Source organism: Elephas maximus, chromosome 2 (genome assembly GCF_024166365.1).
Source record: "Elephas maximus indicus isolate mEleMax1 chromosome 2, mEleMax1 primary haplotype, whole genome shotgun sequence".
Lineage (NCBI taxonomy): Eukaryota > Metazoa > Chordata > Mammalia > Proboscidea > Elephantidae > Elephas > Elephas maximus.
Genome location: NC_064820.1, coordinates 151,894,640 through 151,906,945, shown reverse-complemented (window position 1 = coordinate 151,906,945; position 12,306 = coordinate 151,894,640). Strand labels below are relative to the sequence as shown.

The window sequence follows — 12,306 nt, the reverse complement described above, 5'->3', positions numbered from 1 at the left end:
ACTACTGGCCTCCCTCCAACTTCTCTACTTGATACAATTAATGTTCACACTGGTAAATATCTGTACAAATATTTTGCCTTTTTCCTTATAGGGACTATGTTTCTATTCACTTCAACTTAAATGTCAATTTTTTTTCTACCGAAACCTTGCCCTTTTTCGGTAAGTAAACATTTCCTCCTTCCCTACCAAAGAAACTTCAGTTTTGAAACTGAACATACAATATCTTGAGTTCATTATTAACTTACATTTTAGCTGGCCATTTTTCTTACCAGATTAAGTTATTACAGGTTTTATCTGGTCCAAACTGCATATACGATGCTTGTGGCCAGTGAGAATAAGGCGTGAATGGGTCACAGAATTCTAAAAGTTTTTTAGCAATGGACCTGACATCACTTGGCCCAATTCCCTCTTTTTACAAATGAAGGAACTGTGGCCCTAAGAGGTTAAGTGGCTTCTGATACAGATTACTCAAATGAGGGCAAAATGCCATCCTTGCTGTCTTCAAAGAGGCAAGTTCTTAATACTACAAAATTTGAGTAGTGAAAAGCAACAGTGCCAGTAAATTGTAAGATGCATCACAAGTGTTTGCTATAAAGTTATTTAATGTTTAAGGTTCCAGGGTAAAAATTCAGTTCTAATACCATGGTCTTTAGACTTACCACTGTCTTTATGATTTATGAAAGTTTTAAATCAGCCATGCACATCAGCAAGGATCAGTTACCCAAGTCAAAGAAAAAGGGTGAGACAAAGGTAAGAAACAAAAGGTAAAAGCAAGGAAAAACTGTTAAAAACAAAATGCACTCCACTATATTGATTCTATACCTGAAAGTATATTTTTTACTTATGAAAGAATGCTGGTCACCTATAAGACAATTTTCTCTTACTTAAAAAAAGTACCCAACACTTGGTTTTACAGATATATAATCTTCAAACCCTGGTTGCATAGTGGTTAAGAGCTACAGCTGCTAACCAAAGGCCTGCAGTTTGAATCCACCAGATGCTCCTTGAAAACCACACGGGGCAGTTCTACTCTGTCTACAGAGTCTCTATGAGTTGGAATCGACTGGACAGCAACAGGTTTCGATTTTTTTTTTTTTTTTTTTTTTTTTGGTATACCTTCAAAAAATCTTAAGCTGCTGCCACCTACTGGAAGCCATAAGGCATTATGGTTAAGAATAAAAAACAAAATTTTTAAAAAATTAAGATTAGAGTTGTACACATAAGACAGTGAGCTTGCACATCTGTTGCAAAAGGTGATTATATGGCACTGTGCTAAGAAGGTATTTTAATCCCAAATTTGCTCCTACTTGATTAAATTTTTGTCCGTTGTTATTTCAATTTAGTCACTGCCAAGATAAGTGCATCCAGACAGACAAGTAAGATTACAGTGTAAGTAAGATTCTGCTGCAGCCACTTATGATATGTCTGTATCTCCTACTAGACTATGAGCCCCTGGAAGGCTAAGCCAAAGTCCACATCGCCTCCGTATCTCTCATAGCTTCATATCTGCAAGATCAAAATTTTGGTTGAAATGAACCAAACTCACATCCTCAATAAAGAATGAACTCATGGGAAACACAAATTGTACAGAAGAATTCAGAATTTTAACTCAAACAAAAATAAAAAACCGAAAAGATGAACACTTTAGGTCAAGTCAAGATCAAGCAGGCTGATGATTCATAACAATTTCTTTCCACTTAGACTGCAAATCTAAGTGGAAACTGAGCTTTCATTAGAAGCCTTGATCACATATCCCTAAGAGCCTGTTGTCTTTTGGGTGGTGGTCAAGAGCCTGAAGATTCCTCCCAAGTATAACTTACATCAAAGTTATTGAGCGCGTAAGCCAGTTCTCCTCCACCACCACCCTGGTGCTGGGAGGCATCGTCTGACGCGGTGGCCTGGGCAGCGTTGGAAATGCCTGTGACCGCCTGCTGCAGCTGCTTGTATATCAGGTCCCTGTTGGCCTTATAGGCTGCGACATCAGGGTGCTGTAGGCATGCCTGGGATGCAGTATAGAGGATCGGAACATTTTTCTGCAGGATTCCTCTGGCTGCAGCCATCTGATCACGATGGCCCGCATCTTTCAGTTCCTACAAAGGTGAAAAAGGAATTGGAACAATCTTTACATGCATTCTAGTCATATAAAAATTTGTTAGTAAATGCTGAAAAATTAGAATTTCTACTAATAGACACAATATCATTAACAGTCTGGCCTGAAAGGTAATTACAAGGGAGGCAATATGGCTTAGCAGGAAAGAGTCCAAACTTTGAAATCAGACAGACCTAGAATTAAATCTTCAACTCTACTTCTTCCTGGCTATTGCGGTCCTTTTTAAAACTCTGTACTCAGTTTCTCTTTCTGCAAAATAGGAGCAATAGTAGTACCACTCATATACTTATTAGAGGACTAAATGGGATAATGCATGTAAAGCACCTAGCACAGTACTAAACAAGGCACGAAATAAAAGGCAAAACATAAAACTGCCTAGTATTGTAATTACAGTTACATAAAGATGTATACACTTATCCTGACCAAAATAGAAAGATCATTTGGAGATACATTTAAACACAGTATCATTTATTATGAGGACTTCTTTTTTTATTGTTATACAAATTCATTAAGAGTTTTGTGAAAGTTGGGATGGGATACCACAACTGTATATGAACTATGCAAACTGACCAGGTGAGGACTCGGCAGCCTATTCTCAGAAGTACACAACTTGCGCTTAGCCCCCTCCTACCCCAAAAGGCCACCTTAGGACACAGAAGCATACTTTCTTCACACAGTAAAGCCAAACAGTTCACTGATCAAAAACAGGTCATTCAGGCATAAAGCTGAGGCCCATGTGCTCCATGATCTCAAACAAAGAGGTATTTCATTGTAATACTCTGCACAGTTGTGGCCTTGAGTGACTGTCCTTTTTCTGTTTGCTTTACTTAATAATTATAATCCAGTTAAAAAGACTTGAGGTTCCTAGCATTGTTTCCACTTCTGGCATCAACTTGGTACAACACTAGGCAGGATAATAAATGCTAAGTGACAAATTTGCATTACTGACAATAAGAAAGATTGGAATGGGGTATTTCTGGTACCCCATTGTTATTCAAATTACTCAGCAGAAGGAAAAGAAACCCAAGTCTTTCATAAATGTGGGTCATCATCACAGAGGAAGAATACAGGCGGTAACCCTAACTAACCACAGTATCTGTTCCAACTCCATTTTACATATGATCATAGAATTCCAATGTTAATATCATCAACTAAATCCTAGAGGTTTAAAACTGAGTTATTACATGTGTAAACGGTAAAAGAAAATTGGCTAACATAGAAAAGGCTGAAGTCAATTACTCAATTAAAAGTCTGATTTAGCCACTTAATGGCTCATCTTTCTAGATGAGCTCCTAAGTAAGCACTGGAAACATGAAACTGGCTTCCTTTTTCTGAAACTCTACCTCAGTATGTATCTTAGGTTTGCATCTTTATTGAAACCTTGTATAATATGACAGCTTACTTCTCCTCCTAGAATTCTTTTCTCATTTGGCATCTGAATTTGCATCTAATAACTCACAGCCCTCCAAATGTCCTGTAGCTCAGTACATTAGGCTAAATATTCAGAAACAGGACCCTGCGGATTTAGAAAATCAGCGATCATTTCAAGATTCAAGTTAATCTGTATGACAAGAGGCTGAAGCTAACCATTATGCTTCAACACCTGGTGCACATATTCTGTGTGGCATTTTCTAAATGTCCTGCCCTCCCTACAATCTCAGGGACTCTAATTTAAGTCTCCTAGGGAGGCACTTGCCTTTACGCATTTATACTGTCCTCTCTTTTATAAAACACTTTATAATCAGCTTTGGCATCCCTCCTAAGTATCTGTAACACAGATGAGTACAGCATCTTACACAGGTTACCAAAGACACGTCCACCTAAAGTTAACAGGTGCCAGAATTACTATTCAACAGCTTACTTTCCTAAAGCCACAGTCAGGCCTGGTACGATAAACTTCTACCTCTCCAAAGACTACATTTGGTTAAATATTCAGAAACAGAACCCTATGGCTTTATAGACTCCAGCTGTGACAAGGGGCTGGAACTAACCATGAGTCTTACACAGCCAGTGAACATGTTCTGTGTGGTTATTTTCTAAATTTCCTGCCTTCACCACATGTGTATCTCTGGTAGATCCTATTTACCAGGTACGGTGGATATATTTTAATCTATGATGAAAATGACAACTAAATAGTATCATTCGTCCTAACTGCTGAAGTGTTCTACTTTCTCTCTTTAGAACTGTTTTTGCCTTGCATAAGGAAATTAGATTTTGTTAAGACAGGAAAATGGACACTATTTAAGGTAATAAGAATAGTTATCAGTCAAAAGCATTCTTTTCAAGATATACAGTGGTGATAAGGAGCCCTGGTAGCACAATGGTTAAGCACTGGGCTGCTGACTAAAAAGCTGGCGGTTTGAACCCACCCAGCAGCTCCACAGGGGAAAGACCTGGTGATCTGCTTCCACAAAGATTACCCTATGGGGAGGTTCTACTTTATTACTTGGGATCGCTATGAGTTGAAATCGACTTGACGCCACCTAACAACAACACAGTGCTGATACTTAAGTCAGATTACAGAAAAAAGCGAGCTTTTAAGCTATACAGTAAATAACATGAAATCAGAGCCCACTGGGTCTATGATTCCCAACCTCACCAATCCAGTTACGATTCAGACAAACTCAAGATCAGCCAAACAAATGTATAAAGAGGAAATAATGGAATTCAACGTAATCCGAACTATCCATCCCAAGCAGCAACCAAGAAATAAAGGGAAACTTCTGAGCAATCTGTAACACTATTTCTACCCAAGAGCTGAAAATTAAATTGAAAGTATCCTCTCATTTCTTTCCGAACAATATAAAACTGAAGCCTTGATACATTTGATCAAAATGTCTTCTCTTTAATTCAAACAACTATACTTAAAGAAATGGTCCATGGACAAACAACCCACGTAGTCCAGAATACTTACAAATAAAACACTGACAGTACCATTGCCAACGCCTCTGTTCAGATTTTCAGAAAAATAATCATGGAAGCCAGAATTAGGTAAGAAATAAGAAGCATCAAGTTCTCACCAAATACCTCAACAAGTTCTATGTACCTGGGCGGATGGAATGCAAACATCAGAGCATTCCATCTCAGTCTGCTGGGGAGCAAGGCTGACAATGTGAGGCAGAGGTGGTCCTCTTCACAGAGACCAGGGGTGATGTCAACTCCTCCTTACCTCTGCAATCATTTTTACCATTACAGCCAAAGAAGAGCCTAACGGAAATCCAACACTTCTAGTCAGCAAATAATACTCTAGCCCAAGAAAGAAATAACGGATTAGGGTAGTACTTAGAATCCCATTACAGGATGGATTAATAGTATAGCAAAGTGATTTTTTCACTCATTCTTTAAACAAATAATTATTGAACACTACTAGGTCCAGGCAACATTCTACACATTGGAGATAAATGGTGTAGTGTTAAAAAAAAAAAAAAAAATACCGTATCCCTGTCCTCTGGAGCCAGCTGGCCTGGATTCAAATCCTGGCTCCACCAATTTCTAGATAATGGCCTTGCACAAATTACTTTATCTGTGCTGCAGTTGCTTCATCTATAAAAATTAATATGTGACTAAGTGTTAGATCTATCTTATACTCTTTTGTAAAGATTGAGTTTATGTTTATAAAGGGCTTATGAGAGTATTTTAGCACACAGTAAACACTTTATTGGAGCTATCCATTACCATCAGCAACATCACCACAACCACCACACCAAATCCCAGAAAATCCTTAAGGACAATTAGGTAAATTCCAGAGAGCCAGCTAACCTTATGAGGTTTATCATTTCCTCATTGGGTGGCTGCCTACTCAAATGATAAGAAGGCTAAGCCAAATACTGCTCTTTAGGAAATACTCCCTTTTCTAAACTAGAGGTGCCTGCAAAGATGAGAGGTCACTGAGAGGTAAATTACTACATACCATGGGTAATGAAAAAGTCAAAGGTCCAAACAGTCTAGCGGGCTAAACACATAAAAAAAAACACATAGCAGTGGGGAAATTCTGCCAGAAAACACACATGAGAAATATGACCAGTTGCTAAAGGAGGCCAGTTGTCAGAATTCAAAGGGAGAATAAAGTTTCCACCAGGCTGGGCCCTCAGGATGAAATGAATAGAAGTTTAATTCCCATGAGAAACACTAACTTAAAGGAATACACACTAAGGCCCAGGTCCTATGAATGGCCATTTTGTGAACAGGAGGCATACAGGAGTCTACAGCCAGGCTACTCAAAGGTTTCTCTTGTAGAAGGTTAAGGCTACAGGTTAAGGAATTAAGGAAAACTACAATGACTATGACATAATACAAACCCAAGAAAAACTTTAAAATAGGAACAGGTATCACTCAGAATTCCAACAGAAAATAATAAAAGCAAATTGGGTAATTCAAAGACGGTTTGGGGACTATGTTACAAAGGTACAGGCAAGGTACAAGGAAACCACAAGGCTGTTTAGTGTTTAGGACACTTAAACCTGAGGCGGGCAAGAGGAAGCAGCAACTACCTGAACTGAGGAAGAAGGTAAATTTTAGCCACCCAGAGCAACCAGCAAGGAAAGAGTCAGGGCAATTTCGACCCCAGCCTCACTCTGACCCCAGCCTCACTCTCCTCTGTCTCCTGCTGGTACTCCTACTCGCCAAGCCCTGAGGGGCAAAGGAACCCTTGGATAGAAGCCAGACAGGTCAGGTTCCTGGTGCAGAGCTGGATGAACAAGGATGGAAAGCAGATGTGGAAGGGTAAACAGAACAATAACCAGCATATGCACAGAAGTTCAGAATTTTTGTGACATCATATTTCAGAAATGTTTGACATTTACTATTACTTTTTTTCTAACACATCAGGAATTATGTATACGGAACTCTTCTTGGATTCATGGCACAAAGGATTAAAACTCAGCCGATATTACTTTCTATTAAGTTTCTCCAGTAGCATACAAAATTCTGGATTGTTAGTATGTTTTACCTCAAGAGCATCATCTGTTTACTTATTCCACCATTTTGCAAAGATACATAATATTAAGTGGCAGTCTAAATGTCCTTACTTTGCTCAAATAACAGCAAGTCTTCAAAAACCAGTATCAGACTGTTAAGACAGTACTATTCATCAAACTTTGTTTTTAAATATAACTAACATTTATTTCACTTATTCAAATGAGAATTTATATCAAGAACATTAAGTATAATAAATCATGAACATAAACTGGCTACCTTGCCATATTTGTAGAATTATCAGACTATTGACAAGTTTTCTTAGAATCAATCAGTACCAACAAAAAGAAAAAAGCTACTTGTGATTTATATGGTAAAGAGATAAGTCAACAAGATAAATGATCAAAGCACACTGTGCCTACACTAACTAAATTCCTCAAGCAGTACACCAAATCTAACCATATTATTGTATATACTGGAAATGTTAAAAGCAGGATCTTAAATGTTCAGAGTCAATTTGATTACATCTTATGAGCAACATGAGTTAATACTATGGCTTGAAATACAAGCAATAGCTACTATTCACTGATCGCCTAGTGTTGAGGGACTACTAGTACCAGATATTGTACTTAACACTTTAGATACATTATTTAATTCAATCTCCTCAACCCTGTGGGGGAGAGATTATACTCTAAGGTAAATATAAATGAATGAAGGTTACAAAAAGTCTCCAAAGCTGATGTTGTCATATATTAGACATTTATAGTACTGACAACCATCTTCCCTTAATAAAAATGGCACTGTTGGCTGCTACCCAAGCTCGCTCCACACGCCCACTCTATCCCCATTTTCCTCCTGACTGTCAGAGCTCTTCTTGGGTGTTCCTGTCCTCAGGAAGCCTATCCTTATCCACCAGGCAGAAGATGGATCTTGATTACTCTGCATCAGGGATGGTAGCTCCTTTCCTCTTGCCAATGATTGGTGGGGAATGGGCGTGTTACACAATTCAGATTTACGAAAAGTCTTCTGGGTGCTTCCAGACTTGTTAACTTACAAAGACAGACATGGAAGAAAGTTTCTTTTTTCCCACCAGACACACTGATCTGTGCAAATGTCATGCCTAGAGCTTCTGTGGCCATTGGGAACAGGACACTGAGAATGACAATGCTGGAAAATGTGAAGAACTGGATCCTTGATGACATTGCAAAGCCCCTAAATTTAACAACCCTAGAGTCACTCAATCTACTGTGGGACTACTAGTTAGTGAGAAAATAAATGTCACGTTGTTTAAAGCATTTGGGGTTTTCTGTGAACTGTAGTACAAAGTATACCAACTGAAACAGACACTGACTAACAATAACAAAAATTAGGCTTTTTAAAAAATAAAATATCAGGGCTACCAAAGTTATAAACAGCTGGATGGCTACACGTGTATCTTGCCTGCAAAAAACACACCTAAAACACACAGCATCCCACAGGAAAGGTTTCAAAGCAGCCCAGGAGCAAAAAAAAAAAAAACAGTTATCAAGCTTGGAAAAATAAGAATATAATACTAATGTGCCACACAACATAAATTCACAACACTATGGAATTACTAATAAGAAATACTAAAACAGTGACAAAACACTGGGCAGGGGGGTACTTTCTGATATAGACATAATTCTAACATGTTTTAACCTGTTTAGATTTTTCTTAAAATGTGAATTAAACTTCACCAGCCACTCAGGTTAATCCCTCAATGCACCTAACAAAGGCTTATCACCTCTCCAGACACTATCTTCATCTAGAATTACAAAGCCACTTAAAGTAAAATTACCCAAAGAATTAAAATAGGAGCATAACTTGAATGCAATTTAATTACAGCTTTATTAACAACACAATACTGAAAGGATATGCCTTAGTTAAGATGTTTTGATGAAACTGTATTGGCAGAGGGAGGTAATGATACCTTCAGAAAACATAGGCAGATGGATTTTTCTCAATAGTCAGTAATATAAACGGCTTTAATATATCCCCCAAATCATGACTATACCCGTTGTCTTTTGGATGCCATAATGTTCAGCTTATCCACTTCAGGTTTCAGGGCTTTATACTGTATTCCTAAGTCTTGTTCGGTGCCAGCGTTCCTCAGTTTCAAGATACCATCTTCTACCTATAAAACATGCCCCCAGAAAAAGAAAAATTCTGAACTCTAAGTCTGTACATAAAATAGACAGTACCCTAGAATTTTTTACGGCTTTTAACAGCTCCTCAGAAAGCCAGCAATCCAAACTTTCTCTTGAGCTTGCATGGCCCTCAAATATTTAAGCAGCTATTATATCAGAGCATGATAGGTAGTACTGGCCCACAGCAGGAAGGACAGCATTACACTGATCTCTGTCTAAAAATTTAAGGAGCCCTGGTGATGCGACAGTTAAACACTCAGCTGCTAACCAACAGGTCGGCAGTTTGAACCAACCCAGCAGTGCCACAAAAGAAAAGGTCTGGCAATCTGCTTCTGTAAAGATTACAGCCAAGAAAACCCTATGGGGCAGTTCTACTCTGTCACATGGGGTCGTTATGAGTTAGAATCAACTCAATGGCACCCAATAATAACAATCTAAAAGTGTACAATTTAATATATTCTTTGTTTTTCAATTCTGGAACTCTACTGGTACAAGGAAATGTTTAAACATTACTGAAAAAAGGGGAAGGAGTAAAAACAAGACCTTTGCTACAAATTCTTTATTAGAAACAGTAACAACACTAGCTCATAGTGGAACCAGCATCATGTACATTTGGAATAGAGTAGTAAGTGGTATTTAAACAAAAACATCCCTAGTTCATTTAGGTAAACCGGGTTCAAAACCCCACTAAATCCTAAGGAATGCTGAACTAAGTCTTGCCAGCAGCAACCTCACTGTGATAGAGCGAATTACAGACATAGGCCTGTACTTACGACTTTCAGCTGAACAAGTAATTTGTAGACATCTGCCATGTCAGCCAAAATCAGCAGCCGGGTAACGGCAGAGAGCAACGCTCGAGCCGCGCGAACCATGTTGCCACGTTTCACAGAAGAGCAGGGATCATCCGCAAACTCTCCCGCAGCACTCTTCATCAAGTCACCTGTGTCAGAGTGAAAAGGCAAATTCAACAGGAATGTACCTGAATAACTGCCCTATATTTTTTAAAACTGAAATAGTTCAAACTATATATTCTAGGGACAGATTTAGTTTAAAGGTTTTTATTTTTGTTTGTTTTACAGCTGTCACTAAGAATAGAACCCTCATACTGCTGATGAAAGCACAATACCCAGAATGTGATTTGGCACTGCATATCAAGAGCCTTAAAAATACTTCTTCCCTTTGATCTAATAATACCTTTTTCCAGAATGTATCCTAAAAAAATAATTCAAGGTTTGAGTGGGACAAAAAATGGATCTAATGTAACTACTCTCCCAATCACAGAATGTGGTAACCACTATGCAGGACTATGACACTTTATTAACTATCCCAAATGTCTAATGTATAAAGCCCTGGTTCATTTTTCTCATAGGAAAACTCACGAACAACTGAAATGCTCCACAATAAACATCTAGGTAAATAAATTACGATGCAGCCTAACAGTTGACTATTATGCAAATATTAATATATCTATGAAAAGTGTTAGGGCTTATGATGAATCCTTAGGCAGAAAAAAGACAAATTATAAATGTATGTGGTCTGTGTTTAAAAATACAGGAAAAAATTGGAAGCCAAAGGCAAGTAATAGTTACCACTAGGTTATTCTGTACTTATTAAAACATTTTCTACAATGAACATGTATTACATCTCTTATCAGGAAAAAAAAAAAAGCTTAAAATGTATAATAGATTTCATTATAGTTATTAGGGATATTCAACTTACACAACCCTGAGTTCAGCAATGCTAAAAATTTATTTTTAACATTTCCTGGAAAACGTATAAAACAACTTAAACTTTTATTATTTATTTCTATTAATAATCTTTAAGGGTGCCTACTGTCCCTCTCTTCTCATAGATGGAAGCAACTAGAGGACCACGGCTGTGGCTTGTCCACCTGTTGTACTGAGCACCTGTATGGTAATTATCCCTGGATTCCTAGAAAAGCAATTACTCCCTCCCTGGGACGAGCATGTTCTCTTGAGGTTAAAGCCCAAATAAAGGCCGTGCACTCTCCCACCTCTTCCATGAATGCAAAAAAAAAAAGAAAAAGGCACTCTCAAGAAGTCTAGCTATTTCTGAACCCAAAACCAAAAAAACCCATTGCCTTCCAGTCGATTCTGACTCATAGTGACCCTACAGGAGGACAAAGAACTGCCCCATACAGTTTCCAAGGAGTAGCTGGTAGATTCAAACTGCCTGTCTTTTGGTTAGTGGCCGTAGCTCTTAACCACTACACCACTGGGGTTTCCGTTTCTGAACAGACCTACCAAATTTCTCCTAGCTATGAATTTTTGTTGCAGAAATGAGTTTAGGAGGGGAAAGAGTCAAATTCATCCTCAGATGCATATACCAATTAGACTTATAAAAACTAGATAGTACATGAAGAGTAAAGGTAGGCACCACATATCTGTCAGGACAGAATTAACTCGTAATGAAGAATTTTATAGTTAAAAATAAAAGGGTTTTCCTGGATCTAATGAAGTCTTACCTTATATCTTTAGAAAGATACAGACATACGGCAATCACTAAGTGGACACACAAGATAAACAATGGTATTTAAAAAGACTCAGCTCAGTCATTTGCTCATTGTGTTTAGATTTACCTGCTCAACAGCTACCTTCAAGAGCATTCATGCCTTCTTTCAACAAATGTTGAGTGAGCACCTTCTATAAATGAGTCACTATTCTATACACTTGGGGTACAGATCAACTAACCAAACAAAAATCCATGGCTCCAGGGAACTTACATTCTTGTGGAAGGAGAAAGACAATAAACATAATAAGCCAATCATATAGTTTGACAGAAAATAGTACCTTGGGGGTGAGTGGGTTGACAGGAGGAATGGGGAGAGTGGGGATATAAGATGTAATTTAAAACAGGGGGAGAGTCAGGGTAAGCCTCATTGAAAAGGTATCATTTAAAGTCTTGAAAAAGGGTAGGAGCTATATGGCTATCTGCAAGAAGAACATTCCTGGTAAGTGCACACTAGCATGATCACAGAAGGCCAAGGCAGCCCATGTGGCTGGCACAGAGGGAATGAAGAACAGCTTTGTGGGAGGTGCAGAAGTCAGATTTCAAGGGTTATAGAACAAGTTAGGAGCCCTGGTGGTACAGTGATTA

At 38.2% G+C, this 12,306-nt stretch overlaps 1 protein-coding gene across 1 annotated transcript in view; it reads right to left on the bottom strand.

The window, feature by feature from the left end:
- Positions 1-12,306, bottom strand: part of CTNNA1 (catenin alpha 1) — a 194,467-nt gene that overhangs the window by 118,155 nt on the left and 64,006 nt on the right. Inside the window, exons 4-6 of the mRNA XM_049873755.1 lie at positions 9,963-10,129; positions 9,057-9,176; positions 1,821-2,090 (exon numbers count right to left, since the gene is read on the bottom strand). Of these exons, the coding sequence (XP_049729712.1) occupies positions 1,821-2,090; positions 9,057-9,176; positions 9,963-10,129 (557 nt within the window). The remainder of the gene's footprint in view (positions 1-1,820; positions 2,091-9,056; positions 9,177-9,962; positions 10,130-12,306) is intronic.